The 16,705-nt window shown below is 43.0% G+C and overlaps 1 protein-coding gene across 1 annotated transcript; it reads right to left on the reverse strand.

The window, feature by feature from the left end:
- Positions 1 to 539: 539 nt before the first annotated feature.
- ptbp2a (polypyrimidine tract binding protein 2a) lies at positions 540 to 16,481 on the reverse strand. Its single transcript, XM_052483341.1, is given in 14 exon segments — positions 540 to 2,182; positions 2,415 to 2,492; positions 2,738 to 2,954; positions 3,222 to 3,314; positions 3,784 to 3,817; positions 6,559 to 6,644; positions 6,647 to 6,673; positions 8,888 to 9,089; positions 9,500 to 9,610; positions 9,878 to 10,174; positions 10,624 to 10,805; positions 13,988 to 14,054; positions 15,352 to 15,379; positions 16,355 to 16,481. Coding segments are annotated over 14 exon segments (1,560 nt in total). The 5' UTR covers positions 16,363 to 16,481; the 3' UTR covers positions 540 to 2,052.
- Positions 16,482 to 16,705: the final 224 nt, after the last annotated feature.

Genomic DNA, 16,705 nt, shown 5'->3' on the forward strand with positions numbered 1-16,705 from the left:
CAGAAACATGAGTTATTGGTCAATGGATGTTAGACATGCTTTCCCCCCCTATGGCCTCAGAATGGAATGATATTACCCAGATTACTCCAGAGATGGTAGTAACTGGCACAGTATACCCACACACATTATGTTAGTTGGTCTAGATGAAATGGTAGCATTGGATTAGTGCGATATGCAGCAGATTCCAGTGGTTATGAGCATTTTGTGACAGATGCCCTTATAGAGCAGAAAGAGAAGACTATATATGGATTTTTAAAAGTGTGTGTCCCAGAGACTGGTTAGTGTATTCGATCTACAGGAAGAGGAGACAGAACAAGTTCATAACCAGGGGGTTTAATCTGCCAGAAGCAAACTTCAAATTGTTCATTTATTTTGTTCAGATAATTGAATTAGGCCTATTTTGAGCTTTAGTATCCCCATATGTTTTGGTGCCTTTCCTTTCCCACCCCGGGACAGAATATACCTGATATCAGAAACCTAGTGAGGTGAGACCGGAGAAGAAAGATGAGAAAGCTGTAGACAGAGACAGAAGAGGTGTATACAGAGCTACAGAAGAGTTTATTGAGCATGCTACACAAGTAAAGCAAAGTACACACGAGAGAAGATAAAAAGTGGAGAAAAAAAAAAAATCTCAAAACAAGTCAGACCAAATATCCCAATTTGTTAGAAAATTATTTTAATTGTGCCGCTTCCAAACTATATCTGAATGTTACATCTCTAGAGCTGTAAAAATGTAACTGATAGAAAATATACATGACTTGAAAAACAATCTCGTTTTCTAGTAAGTTGAGGTTGTGGGATTCTTCAAACTATTGTGGGTATTACATGTAGATCAGCTTAAAATAACCATAGGAATGAAGGTTGTTGATTCTGAATCAGGTCCTGTATCTTATGTTTTCAGATATACAAAATATATCAGCGGTTCACTAAAATATTGTTCCTTTCCTTGGCGATGAGATGTAAATTAAAACTAAAAACAAAAAAGGCACATACACTTTGGTCCCAACCTTCATCAGTAAAACGGCAACACGTTGACGTCACTACAGATACTCTTCTAACCGCATGCAACAGCAGATTTCGCAACACTTTATTTGAACTGTACTTCATAATAATCACCATGACATTTGTTTCATCACCTGTAGGACAATGGACAGTTATGAAGTACAGTTCAAATGAATAAAGTACTACCAACTCTTAATTCCAATAACTAGACCAGGCAGTACATGCTTAGGAAACCACTCAACTTCTACCCATGTACCCCCCCAAAAAAAAAAAAAAAAAAAAAAAACCTAACACCTAAAGAACAGCAACATTGACTATTTTAGTAAATGGATAAACAGTTAAAATTATCATACAGATGGAAACTCAAGCATGGTGGTCCAAGTTAGTACAACAAAAAAAAGATGTAAAAAGTCTGATTCAACTTCAATCTCATATGGTTCCCCACTCCACAACTATAGTGACTTTAACTAAATAAAATCTGCCACAAACTCAACACCTACAACAAAAAAGGGGAAGTTTTTTTTGGGTGGCAGCAGTTCAAACTGCACAGTCACATGGGAGAACAGATATCATGTTTTGAACTAATCTTACACATCAAAATGAATGTGCCTCAAAATCTGACTGCAGGGATTCGTGTAAATATTTAAATGTAAAAAGAGTTGATATTGTCAGGTAAGGCACATATCTTATAGAACTAATCATAAAGAGACACCAAAGTCCATTCATCCACCCTTCATAAGAAGATGGAAAAAGAAAATGGTTTGCCTATCATACAAATGGAATATGGGACTTACATAGGGGTCAGGTGAAGGGGATAAAACACCCTCAAAAACATACAAGTACAACAACTTTTTTTTGAATACACATTTTAGTTTCTGGTTCTCTGAAGGAATGACTGATTAACACGTAGAAAGACAAAAATAGAAACTACAATGAGGTCAAAATGTGGTCCCCCCCCGCCTGGAAAGAGTGAACCGGATAAACGAACGGCAGCCAAAGGCCATTTGGAAACAGAAAGCGATGGATATTGTGGAGGATCATTATGCTGGTTCAGATGGAGGATTTGGAGAAGGACACTCTCAGGTGGTGGTTGTCACCCATGTTGTAGTTGTGGAGGTCGATCAGACCCTGGATGGCCTCTTCCACCGTTGACATCTGGAGCAGCGCCATTTTGTGATCCCTGGGAAGAAGACAAGATGGTTTATTTGTCCCACTGTTACATCAGAATGTATATTATTCTCTGATCTCAAAAAGCCCACACAAACATGCACATATTTGAGTTTACACAGGGTCAGTCAGTGTACCGCCCTGGAGCTAGCCACAGAGCTAGCCACAGACCTAAAGAAATTAATGCACAACCAAATCAAGAACTGTAGCGCAGTTACATTATTATAGAAAAAAAAAATACTTACTGGAAAAACTTGAATGCGTTCACAGTGCCCCCAGCATTGGAGAACAGTAGTCTCAGGTCTTCTTCAGTTACGTCCGTTCTGTCGAAACAAGTGAACTTAGCATTCCAACAAAAAGACAACCAACCCAGACCATAGGGTTCCCTTTACTTTCTTTCCAGGTATAGACGTTGCCCTTAGTTTGCACAGACCTGGGATCAGATTACCCTCCCCAAATACCGTTGAGTGAGAAACCGCAAAACTGACCTTTGATCATGGGCTACACTGACAGACACAGGTGCAGGATCTGCTGAGTGTCTAGTCTAGGGGCCATGACATAGACTTACGGGATGTTGGAGAGGTGAAGGGTGGTGGAGGGAGGGAAGATGTTCTGAAAGTTCTTGGAGCCGGGCTTCTTGAAGCGGTGCAGGGGGGAGTTGGTGAAGTCCTTGGTAAGGCCCTGGTCATCCAGTCCATCCCTGGGCAGCTGCACTGAGGTGTGCTTGGACAGAGCCACCCTGATGACCTTTCCATACATCTTCTGACCGTTCAGGTGACTCATCGCTGGAAGCAGATTGTATTTGTATTAAGTGTGTATGGTTTGTTTTATCCAGCTGTAATGTTCCCGAAAACAAATGCCCATGTGAGGATGTTTATCCTATCCAATTTTAGTTCATTTAACATTTATTTATCCAGGTTACATCAAGAAAATAAAACAAATATTCTTATTTGCCACTTGAGAACATGGGAAACAGAATAATATTTAAAATCCTTTTAAGTCAGCCGGTTAACATGGGAGTTGACAGTTGGGGAAATGGAGGAAAATCTTACCTAGCTGGGCCTGACTGGCATCGGCCATCTGTATCAGAGCACTGTCCTTCTTATTGTAAAGAATCTTCACCCTCTGGGTGTCCCCATAGACCCCTGTGTTAAAGCCATGAGCAGATGAGAGGAGGGCGAGGAGGAAGAGGAGACAGTGAGGAAAACAGTTAGCGCTGGAGATAGAGGGAAGGTTAAGGCAAGACAGAGAGAGAAAGAGGCTAGATAGAGACAGTAGGCTTGAGATCATTCATCAGAATTAAACGGAGGCGTGTGTCTGTAAAGGTCAGACAGAGGAAACCCTCAAATAGAGAAGTTAACAAGCTCTGTGAGATGTTTAGCCAATCAAACTACAGTACATGCCAAATCAATTTACCATGCATTTGAACAAATCTATGGATGGATCAATTTCAATAGCCGAAACGAGAGATTGAGATAACCAAACCAATGTAACAGAATAACCTATTCCTAAAAACTACAATCCAAACCAGTTACAGTGTAAGGAAATAAAATGTCTCAACAGAAATAAGCAACAACAAAAGAAGAGAGCGGTAGAGAGCTAACAATAACATACCGAAGAGAGTAAACAGACTTTGGGGCGTAACCATCTTTAGAAGGAGAGAAGAGCAAGCAGCGGAAGACAGGTAGAGAGGTAGAAGAGTCGGAGCGGAGGTAGAGAGCGTAGCGGAGATGGACAGATCATCCATAACGGAGGAGGGTGGTTTCCCGTAGAATGGTGAAGGTGGTCATGGAGTATGGTTCAGTTAATTTGGGAATACGGTTGGTCCAAGGGAACGGGTTGGTTTTGTTCAAGCACCAATCATGAACAGTGGGGTTACAGTGATGGATGAAGCAAGGGGAATAGATGGGGGGAGAGAAGTGGGAGGGAGGAGGAGCAAATGCAAATATTAAAACAAAGTGAGGGAGGGGGACAAAAATAAATACAGGTCAGTACACTGGAAATGCAGGAGTTTGGTCAGAAAATGGCCGGTTCATGTACTTAGTCAGAACTAAACAAGCAAATAAATTGTGCCAAATGTAATCACCCCCTGGACAAACATGGGCATGGTACATTCAATGTCAAATCATAATTATAGGAGTAATAGCCTCGCAATGAAGAAACAAAGGACATGCAGTAGGCTAAAGCTTGAAGTTCAGGGCCCAGTTTTTCAAAAAGGTATCTATCCAGATAGGATTAAATAGAATGGGAGTTCCCATTCAAGTCAATAATTGGTCTGTTCTATTTCTATGCATTTAATCCTATCCAACAGGCAAAATCCAGATGGATATCTTTTTAAAAACGGGGCCAAGGAGATTAACTGAAATGTGTTAAAGAGTATGAAGTGAATAAAAATGTGTCCAAAGACCATGCACTCAAATGTTGAGACGAGACATAAAACCACCTGAGTTATGGCATTCAACGATCATGTTTGGCCCCACAGACCAGTACCAGTCAAAGGTCTGGACATAGCAACTCAAAGGGTTTTCCTATGTTCTCCATTGTGGAATAATAGCAAACCAAAAAGAAGTGTTAAAACAAAATCAAAGTATATTTAATATTTTTCAAAGTAGCCACCCTTGGCATTCTCTCAACCAGCGTCATGAGGTAGTCAACTGGAAAGCATGTCAATTAACAGGCGTGCCAGTTAATTTGTGGAATTTCCTCCTTCTTAATGCGTTTGAGCCAATCACTTGTGTTTTAACAAGGTAGGGGTGGCATAGAGAAGATAGCCATGTTTGGTAAAAGACCAACTACATATTATGTCAAGAACAGCTCAAATAAGCAGCGTAGCCTAGTGGTTAGAGCGTTGGACTAGTAACCGGAAGGTTGCGAGTTCAAACCCCCGAGCTGACAAGGTACAAATCTGTCGTTCTGCCCCTGAACAGGCAGTTAACCCACTGTTCCCAGGCAGTCATTGAAAATAAGAATATGTTCTTAACTGACTTGCCTGGTTAAATAAAGGTAAGCAAAGAAAAACAACAGTCCATCATGACTTTAAGACATGGTCAGCCAAATCGAAAAAATTCAAGACTTTTGAAAGTGCAGTCGCAAAAACCATCAAGCACTATGATGAAACTGGCTCTCATGAGGACTTGCTTCAGAGTTCAAGTAACAGACACATCTCAACATCAACTGTTCGGAGGAGCGAGTGAATCAAGCCTTCATGGTCGAATTGCTGCAAAGAAACCACTACCAAAGGACACCAATAAAAAGAGATTTGCTTGGGCCAAGAAACACATGCAATGGACATTAGACGGGTGGAAATCGGCCCGAGTCCAAATTTGAGATATTTTGTTCTAACCACCGTGTTTTTGGGAGACGCAGAGTATGTGAACGGATGCTCTCCGCATGTGGTTCCCACCGTGAAGCATGGAGGAGGTGGTGTGATGGTGTGGGGATGCTTTATTTAGAATTCAAGGCACACTTAACCAGCATGGCGACCACAGCATTCTGCAGCAATTCACATTCCATCTGGTTTGCGCTTAGTGGGACAATCATTTGTTCTTCAACAGGACAATGACCCAACACACACCTCGAGGCTGTGTAAGAGCTATTTGACAGGGGAGAGTGATGGGGTGCTGCATCAGATGACCTGGCCTCCACAATCACCTGACCTCATCCCAATTGGATTGTTTGAGATGAGTTGGACCACAGAGTGAAGGAAAAGCAGCCAACAAGTGCTCAGCGTATGCGGGAACTCCAATACTGCTGGAAAAGTATTCCTCATTAAGCTGGTTGAGAGAATGCCACGAGTGTGCAGAGCTGTCATCAAGGCAAAGGGTGGTTTGTTTAACACTTTAGTAACTACATGATTCCATACGTGTCATTTCATAGTTTCTCGTCTTCACTATTATTCTACAATGTAGAAAATAGTAAAAAAAAACTAAAGAAAAACCCAAACGTTTGACTGGTACTGTACATGTTGAGAGAGTGGGAAGTAATAACAGAGTCATAGTATCTGAAATATAAGGTCCTCTCCATAGAGATTTCATACAAGACAGGCAGACAGAGAGATCAAGTTAGGAAAGGAGAGCAGAGAGGAAAGAGATGGTTACGTTTGTTCAGTATGGCAAAATGAGAAAGGAGAGAAGAGCAGTGAGAGTGATTCAGACAATACAAAGTCATCATATGAGCCAGAGAGGAAAGCTTAGAGAAACCTAGAGCCCCCCCCCCCCTATCTTTGAAGAGAGCGAGAGGGACTCAGTCTGCACTGGCGGACTTGGACATCATGGAGAGGCAGAGGGAGCGAGAGAGAAAGAGGACAATAGAAACCAGAGCATGTGTGTTAGGCATGTGAGAGGGGTTAGGTCCATGTCTGGATGGGAAGGTAGGTAGAACAGTACTGACCTCTTCATTGAGGTTGGAGGCCAGGAGCACGCCGCTGGAGCCAGAGTGACCGGACAGAGCCACCCTCCCTGCAGCAGCAGCCGCGCTGCCGCAGCATTCAGTGGGCTCAGCGCACCTGGAGAGAGGTCAGAGGTTAGAGCAGGGGTCCCCGCTGTCCTTAAAGTACCAGGGAAATAGTAGCGCACCGTGTTCTGTCAATATAGCTGGTTAAAAAAATGGTTCATAAACAACTCAAAAGGAGGCCCTGTAAAATCTGATTTTTTCCCCAATAAATATTTAATATCCTCCCAAATTATGTTCTCAGTTGTGTCTTGGTCTTAGATTTGTTTTTCACTCAAAATTAAAATTGTTCCTAGAGAAACAACAAAATTGAATGTTCTGCGTCCATGTCAAAGGTTAAATCACACCAGGACACGTTTTCTTGGGGTCTGGAAAAAAACAGTGCCAGTCAAAAGTTTGGACAAACATACTCATTCAAGGGTTTTTATTTTTACTACATTGTATAATAATAATGAAGACATCAGAACTATGAAATAACACATATGGAATCATGTAGTAACCAAAAAAAGTGTTAAATCAAAATAGATTTTATATTTGAGATTCTTCAAAGTAGCCACCATTTGCACGCTCGTGGCATTCTCTCAACCAGCTTTCGAACGCCTCGAAGGAGTTCCCACATATGCTGAGAAGGTGTCCAAACTTGACTGGTACTGTATTTTTTGTGCAATTTCCCTTTAATAGCGCACCTGGTCCTTTAATTACGTATCTAGCGAGTGAGGAATGTGCCGACAGTGCATGCATAGCGATGGTTCCGCATTGCCGATGCCCATTTCATGGCAAAGTTTGCAAAGAACAAAATTATGGATACAAATGATATACTTACTCATTATATACTGCTGCCAGGTAAGCCTGCTTTGCAGTTAACGGTTAATTGAGGAGATTGAGGAAAACATTTCTGTCAACCCACAAGACAGTTATCACATCAACTGGCTTCACGCACGCACCACAGACGGGCAACAGACGGGAAATATTACAGATAGCTTAAGCTTTTTAAGCCAATTGTGGCTAACACCAACTATGGTGGGATACTGTCAATGTTAAGTTGATTAGATAGTAGCTGGGAGCTTGAGGTGTCTGATTAGTTTATGACAGTTTGCAGTGGGAACATGTGAATTGCATGGCAAGCTACTCATAGGTGGGCTGCGAGCTACTGTTAGTTCACGGCCGACCTTTGGAGATAACTGGGTTCGAGGGATCAGGACTTAGACCCAACAAGACCCCGAGGGCGCATTTGGCTCACCCAGGGCCCAGTGTGGGTGGAGATTTCACTTTAGGACCAATGGAATGGTCTACGATGTGCAAACCCCACCCACCCAGAGCCCCGGTTGTGGTAAAACAAATGTACTTTCCCTGGCAGACAGGCACAGCCAGTCCAGCAAGAGTGATTCCACCTGACAACGGACATTAGTGGGCAATATTCCGTACATTTTCGAAATACAGGCGTCCCAGATGTGTAACTCAGTTGGTAGAGCATGTCGCTTGCAACGGCAGGGTTGAGGGTTCATTTCCCATGGGGGATCAGTTCAAAAATGTAAATGTTTGATTTACAATGCTAGCTATACCACTGCTTATAATGCAACTGTGGGCTCCCGAGTGGCACAGCGGTCTAAAGGCACTGCATCTCAGTGCAAGAGGCAACTAGTCCCCGGTTCGAATCCAGGCTGAATCACATCCGGACGTGATTGGGAGTCCCATAGGGCGGCGCACAATTGGCCCAGTGTCGTCCTGGTGTGGGGTAGGCCGTCATAGTAAATAAGAAATTGTTCTTGACCGACTTGCCTAGTTAAATACACTTATTTTTATTCTAACTTTAAGAAATAGAAAATGTGTCAAATAAATTACATCCAGCTCAGGTCTCAAGCTATGCATTTGGTTTGCTAACTTGCTAGCTAAGTGGATAAATATCAAGATCAAGCTTCTTCGTTACAGCATAGACATTCAATCCCCTCCCAGATTAAGATCCCTGTTGCCTAAATTGTTCTGTGTTAAATATTAAATACATCTAAATAGCACCCCTTGTGTGAAATTCCGGTAATAGCATATACAGAAAATCTGGATACCGCCCCACCCTACTAGACATAGGAGATGGATGAAATTGCCAGACATGAGCAGAGATAGACAAATAGACCCTACAGCACCAGAGATACAGAAAGCAGAGCTGGTCCCTAAACAAGTGCTGAGCATCAATTACCTCCCAACCCCAAGAGCCCCAAAGAAGACATGAAGAGGAAAGAGAAAGGAAAAGAGAGGGATCTACCTGGGATCTTACCAAGCAGAGAGTTGGAGTCCTTGCCTTGAAAGGCAGCAGCCATGTTGGGGTCCATGGCAGGCTGTCCATCCCCGGCGGGGAGCTCTGGCCGGGTGTAGTCACGGCTCTTATCGTTGTTGTACTTGACATTCAGGTTGACCAGCTTGGAGTAATCGATGCGGAGCGTACAGCACGAGTTATAGATGTTCTGACCATCCAGGGCCTGAGTAAGAATGGAAACAAGTTTCAGGTTTATTTGCACGTGGAAACCTTACTCAGCAGTGCTCTCACAATAGAAACAGCGAGAGAAGTGTACAAATACACCAACGAGTAATGAAATTGTACAACTCAGTTAATTTCACGGTCCCTTGTGGCCCAGTTGGTAGAGCATGGCGCTTGCAACGCCAGGGTTGGGGGTTTGATTCCCACAGGGGACCAGTACGAAAATGTATACACTCACTAAAGTAAGTCGTTCTGGATAAGAGTGCATGCCGAATTACTAAAACGTAATTATGAACTCTTGAGGTGCTATGAGAGGTCTGCACGAGGTATCACAGTCGTTCTTACTCTGTGGTTCTTAGAAAAACACTTTATCATACCCATGTATTTATTATCATCTCCAGGACTACTCACAATTTTGGCTTGTTGTGCAGTAGATGGGTCGTTGAACTGCAGCAGGGCCTGGAACTGATTGTTCTTAGTGAATGTGATTATCTTCATGACCGTGCCGAACTTTGAGAAGATCTAACAGATGGAAAAACACAGGAAATGTGTTTAAAACACATCAACAACATAGCTGATGTTTGACTATCAGACATATCAAAACCACCATTACATTTTTTAATTAAAAAAAACAACTAAAAAACCCCTAATTTCCGCAACGAGATAAGGGCAGATGAGGTAGTGGTCAACTATGTACAAAAAAAAAAAAATGGAGCATACCCACAAGAAAATGTATATTGCATTCATAAATCTTCTCTCCGACACAAAAATGTGAAGTTGTGAGGGTACCTGCTGCAGCACATCCAGAGTGACAGGGTAGAACATGTTGTCGATGATTATTCTGAGCACAGGGCTGGATGCAGCTGTTAGAGCCAGATCTGAACCCGACGTAGGGGTACCGCCTCCTTGGACCGCTGACACCGCCTGCAGGACCGCCTGGGCCCGCTGGTTTCCGGCATCTGTTTTGAGTTCTTTGTGGTTGGAGTACTGGATGAATACGGGGACATTACGAACATGCGGTGTCACAGTAGAGTAGTAGTTGACCATAGTAATTGCCGCTTCCTCTGTCCCCAGCTCCAAGAAAGCCTGAGGACCAATGGACAAAAAGAGAAATTAGAGTTCTGTTGGGATAGATACCCAATGTCATTCTATGGAGTCTTATGATACAGAAATTATAGTTATATTCAATTAATCGGGACTTTATCATTTCTGTATTGTAAGACACTATACAGGGACACAAAGCAAGGAAACTTAACAATTCACTATGAAAACATCAACAATGTGACCATGACATTAATTTCAGAAAAACACAGCCAATGTTCTCAAATCCTAATGGCAAGTTTGAGGTGGAATACCAATGGATTAAAACACAGGCAATTAGGAATCACTCAGACAAAGAGGTCGCACAAGAAAGTAATCGAAGGGGCAAGAGCCAAACATCTCCCACTGACCACTCACTGAAAAATAGACATTTGGCAGGACACGGGAGGGAACAAAATCTAAAATGGCTGCAGAATTGTTCTGGGCCCACTCACCTGGTTTTTTCCCTTCAGAGTCAGGATATTGGTGACCTTCCCGAAAGGTAACCCCAGGGCAATGACCTCCGTTTCTGAAGTTTCGTTGGGCAGTTTTCTGATGTGCAACACACGAGAAGGAGGAGCCTCCATCCTGTCTTCCACTCTCAGTTTTTTACTGTCACTCCCGTTGGACGTACCATCTAGATAGACAATAAAAGTAATATTCTGTCCGTCACAATGTAAATTGGTCTCCTGCTCTGCTCTCAATCTGCCCTCCAGAACGCACACAAACAACTTAAGGCGCACAGAATGATTGTGGTTGTGATATAGCCTGGAATCGAACCACGGTCTGTAGTGATTATTGCAACTATAGAAGAAAAGACAGAGGTTTGGGGGGGCCTTGTAAGAATTTGCAGATGAGTAAGTAAACCACTACTACAAGTCCAAATTATTGGCCAACGTGCAATCATTGGAAAACATACTACGAATGAGACTATACTACCAATTAGACATTAAAAACGGTAATACCTTATGTTTCAAAGAGATGTGGCTGAACGACGACACGGATAACACAGAGCTGGCTAGATCCTCTGTGCATCGGCAGGACAGAGCAGCTACGTCTAGTAAGGCGAGGGGCAGGGGTCTGTGTCTAATTGACAATAACTGCTGTTTTGTGTATAATATTAAAGAAGTCTTGAGGTACTGCTAGACTAAGGTAGAATACCACCACCACTTTACCTCATTTCTACCAGCATGTCACACGTGCAACCAAAGGAAAGGGGAAAAAAAATATATACAACTCTGGACGACCTTTACTTCACACACAGACACGTAAAGGCTCTCCATTTGGCAAATCTGACCATAATTATATCCCCCTGATTCCGGCTTACAAGAAAAAACTAAAGCAGGAAGTACCAATGACTCGCTCAACATGGAAGTGATGAGATGACGCGGACACTACAGGAATGTTTTGCTAGCAGGGATTCGTCCAATGGCATTGAGGAGTATACCACCTCAGGCATCGGCTTCATCAAAAAGTGTTCCCCACAGTGCCATACGTACATTTCCCAACCAGAAGCCATGGATACAGGCAACATCCACACCAAGCCAATGCTAGAGCTACTGTTTTCAAGGAGCGGGACACTAATCTGGACACTTACAAGAAATTCCGCTATGCTCTCAGACAAACCATTAAACAGGCATAGCGTCAATACAGGACTAAGATTGAATCCTACTACACCGGCTCTGACACTCGTCGGGTGTGGCAGGGCTTGAAAAATATTACGGACTAGAAAGGGAACCCCAGCCGCGAGCTGCCAAGTGACGTGAGCCTATCGGACGAGCGAAATGCCTTTTATGCTCGCTTGGAGGCAAGTAACACTGAAGCATGCACGAGAGCACCAGCTGTTCCGGGCGGCTGTGTGATCACACTCCCCATATTCGATGTGAGCAAGCCGTTTAACCTGTTGCGATTCTAGGGGCAGTATTTTCATTTTTGGAGAAAAAAAAGTTCCCATTTTAAACGGGATATGTTGTCAGGGCAAGATGCTAGAATATGCATATAATTGACAACTTTGGATAGGAAACACTAACGTTCCAAAACTGTAAAGATATTGTCTGTGAGTATAACAGAACTGATGTTGCAGGCGAAAGCCTGAGAAAGTGTCCCATATTTTGAAAGCGCTGCGTGCCAATGAGTCCCCATTGAGCTGTGAATGTGCTATGAACCAGCTTACGCTTTTTCTATGCATTCCCCAATATGTCTACAGCATTGTGACGTAGTTTTACGCATTGATGTTGAAGAATACCCGGTGCCAGGACAACAACCTCTCCTTCAGTCCACGGCCAACTCCTATAGTCCACGGTCAAATCCTTTGTCTTGCTCACATTGAAGGAGAGGTTGTTGTCCTGGCACCACACTACCAGGTCTCTGACCTCCTCCCTATAGGCTGTCTCATATTTGTCACTCATCAGGCCTATCACTGTTGTGCTGTCAGCAAACTTAATGATGGTGTTTGAGTCTTGGCCACGCAGTTGTGGGTAAACAGGGAGTACATGAGAGGACTAAGCACGCATCCCTGAGGGGTCCCAGTGTTGAGGATCAGCGTGGCAGGTGAGCAAGACAAAGGAGTTGACCGTGGACTATAGGAAAAGGTGGGCCGAACAGGCCCCCATTAACATGGACGGGGCTGAAGAGGAACAGATTGAGAGTTTCAAGTTCCTTGGTGTCCACACCACCAACGAACTATCATGGTCCAAACACACAAAGACAGTCGTGAAGGGGGCACGACAACACCTTTTCCCCCTCGGCAGACTTAAATGATTGGGCATGGGGCCCCAGATACTCAAAAAGTTCTACAGCGGCACTGTCGAGAGCATCCTGACCGGTTGCATCACCGCCTGGTATGGCAATTGCTCGGCATCTGACCTCAAGGCGCTACAGAGGGCTGTGCGCACAGCACAGTACTTTACTGGGGCCACGCTTCCTGACATCCAGGACCTATATACACTAGGCGGTGTCAGAGGTAGGCCCAAAAAAATAGTCAAATACTCTAGTCACCCAAGTCATAGACTGTTCCCTATGCTAGCACACGGCAAGCGGTACCGGAACGCCAAGTCTAGGACCAAAAGGCCCCTTAACAGCTTCTACCCCCAAGCCATACAACTGCTGAACTATAAATAACATGGCCAAACAAAGTATTTACATTGACGACCCCCCCTTCACACTGCTGCTACTCGCTGTTTATTATCTATGCCTAGTCACTTTACAAATTACCTCTACTAACCTGTACCCCCGCACATTGACTCTGTACCAGTATCCCCTGATACCAGTACCCCCGGTACCGCCTGTTATTATGTCATTTTCGATGTGATTTAAAAAAAACATTTGAATTAACTCCATTTCTTGAACTGCATTGCTGGTTAATGGCTTGTAAAGTAAACATTTCACGATAAGGTCTACCTGTTGTATCGCACGTGACAATTTGACTTGATGTTGAGGATTTCAAGTTATGGATTTGGACCTGTGGAAAAGAACATTTAAAACAAAGGGAGCTACACCGTAGCTTTCTCAGGCTACTATATTTTCTCTTTAAGGCATTACAGCAATGCTCTGAAGAGATATAGCCTATTGAAATGCACAGCAAGCAGCATCTCTATTCCAATCACATGCAAGCATGTGTGTGCCCACCTACAGAGGCGCACTAGGTTTATCAGATACTGAAACACCTCCCGCAAGGAAGACATCCACTAATACAGCCGTTCAAACATTCATTAATCCTTTCATTTCTTTAATTGCCGGTGGACCCTGATCAAATGACGTATGCAAATTCCACTAAGAGAGGGCTGGTAAAGAGGAAAAATTAGGACCACACTAACTTACCACTGATACTGCTCATGTCAGAGCCACTGTTGTAGAGACTGCTGGACAGCAGCTCATCTGATCCTCTCTGGAGAAAGAAAGAAAGGAAACAAAGAGTGAGAAAGAGTGAAATAAAGGCATGGCTCTCCAAGAAGAGACACCTTCCATTTGCAGTGAGCAGAGCCCCTGAAAGACCACAATGAAATAGGTCTTTCCCTGGACAGTTTGAGGAAACGGAGGGAGGACATAACACCAAGAGTCGCCCCTCATTTAGTTTTTTTTTTCTAGTGTCGGTCGGTTTAATCTCATGGAGCCTCAAGATATCAGACATGTCATTTCATCTGGAGCTCCCCAGCGCTCCCTGAAGGCTCGGAGCTGTCCTCTGTACGCTGGGCTGCAGTTGCTAGCTGACGTACTCTGAGCACCGCTAAAACTGACAGATGGGACAGCGAGGCCTGGAGCCATTACAGACCCAACTATAGAATAGGCCCGGTCTTAGTCTTTCTCTCTTTTGTCTGCTAGTGAATTTGAAGGAAATGTTCTTTATCGCCAACATGTTTTATAGATGTGATAAATTAGATATGGAGTGCTCCCGTAGGGCCAGAGTCCACAAATACATTCCAGATAATAAAGTTGTCTTTGACTTAAAATGTGACAACGAGACCTAACTCACACCAGGGCTGGGAATGTTTCTCAAAGCAAAGTTTCTTTTGGACATTAAATATTGATGAAAAACACAGAGGCAAAGCCCAATAATACTATCAAAGGACTGTTTGTTTTTAAGAGTCATTCCTTTAGCAGAAGAGTTAACTTAGTTTTGCACCAAACAGAACTGCAGCTGTTGGACAAACTGGGTTAGGAGGGTACAGGATCAGGATGCATTTATAAAAGAACACATTTCTCTGTAAACAGAATGGACATAAGTTGGTCCTATCTAATTACGGTTGTTCTAATATCATAAAAGCTAGAAATTACAATTTGAAATGTAGCCTCATCTTTCTTCCAAATGTAGCCTCACCCAATACCACATGCTCTAAATGTAGGAGGCTACATTTAGGATTCTGTGTGCAGATTCTGAATTGAAAAGCTGTGCCATGTACACAAAGCACTTTCGTTTGTATTAATTGTAGTAAATGGTCGGGTTGCAAATTTGAGTTGTGTCCCCCGTGTAAGGCATCTGCCCACAAAGTGTAACATAGGGGTCTAAAACTGGATGGAGGCAAACCTTGACCATGGTGTTAATCGGGATGTAGTTCGCATAATGTAACAACTAAGCTGGTCAAGAAAAAGGAGGTTTGCATTGCCATAGTAAATGAGAGAGAATTTGAGATGTTTCCAAGTATCTATAACCTTTGCCATAGAGAGGGCACTGGACTGAGGCTTACCTTTACGCCAACTGCAACATCTCCAATACTGAAAAAGAGAGGGAACATACTGATTAGCTAAGCATAATCTTTCCACAATACAGAGCATGCTGCTTATCTAGCCAGCTACAGTTCAACTGGCTAGTTACTTAACTCGCGGGATGGAGACGGTAGCTAGCCAGCTAATGTCACCTAGTAACAGTAACGTTATTAGCAGATACTTTATGTGCAGCACAGTCACCCAACAAGCTAACGTTAGTAAGCTAACGTTCAAGTAGATTCGAGCTTGCATAGGAAGTTAGCTAACGCTAGCCAGATAGCTAACGTTACCCATGGTAAGATGCGCAACTTAGCTGGCTAGTGCCATGGCTACCTACAAAAATGAAAACCAAACGTTTCTTTCCACAAGCACATAGTTATAACATACATACACGTTGATTATCTGACCACATATAAAAAGGGGAAACATGCATGGCAATTCAAGTTAACCAGGATTTATTTTTAGGTAACGTTAAACGGTGTTGACGACTTCTACTTTGAGTTGATAGCTAGCTAACGTTAGCTAGTTAGCTAGATTTCCGATCAACAAAGGATTCAATGAATGATCAACGCACAAGCAAGGACGACACACCCTCGCATGGAATACTATCCAGAGCTAGGTAGCTAACGTTGGACTGTGCAATGTATTATTCAGCTATGTACTACCTAACGTAACTTAGCTAACATTAGCAGGCTAATTAAACAAGTTGCGGAAACAAAATATACTTTGTTTACGTAGCTACCGTTAGCTAAATAGGTAACGCTAACTTGCCATCGCTCTCTCCCAGTTCACTGACATGGGTCAGCCAGGAGTTAGTTAGCAGCTACTAGTAGCTAACTAAGCTAAGGTAACGCTAGCTAGCTAAACAAAAAACTAGCTAGAATCTGACGTTAGCTACCTCACTTTTAATCAACGATATATTGCCGCGCATGAAGCATTCATTCAAGAAAAACACAAGCTTCGTAGAAGGCCGATTATACATACCCGTCCATTGCCAGAAAATCCTTCTAAACAACTCAGTTTTCTGAAATGTTCTCTTGCCAACAACAGAAAACAAAATGGAGGGACTGGAGACCGTGGCGGAAATAGTCGAATAAGGCGGAAATAGTCGAACAAAAAACGTGTTTCCTTTCATGCAGCGTCATGCTTTTTTGTGTTTCTTAAAGACAAGAGCATTTTAAGAGATAGTGGTACAATCGTTTTGTATTTAATAGTGGCTTTAAATTGATTCATTACCATTAAGAAGTCTTCATTATTTGGCAAACGGAGTGTTCAATACAACAGACATAAGCTTGCCTTGGCCTTGTTGGCTATTATTTGAGGGTGTTTTCCTAT

This window comes from Oncorhynchus keta, chromosome 28 (genome assembly GCF_023373465.1).
Source record: "Oncorhynchus keta strain PuntledgeMale-10-30-2019 chromosome 28, Oket_V2, whole genome shotgun sequence".
NCBI lineage: Eukaryota > Metazoa > Chordata > Actinopteri > Salmoniformes > Salmonidae > Oncorhynchus > Oncorhynchus keta.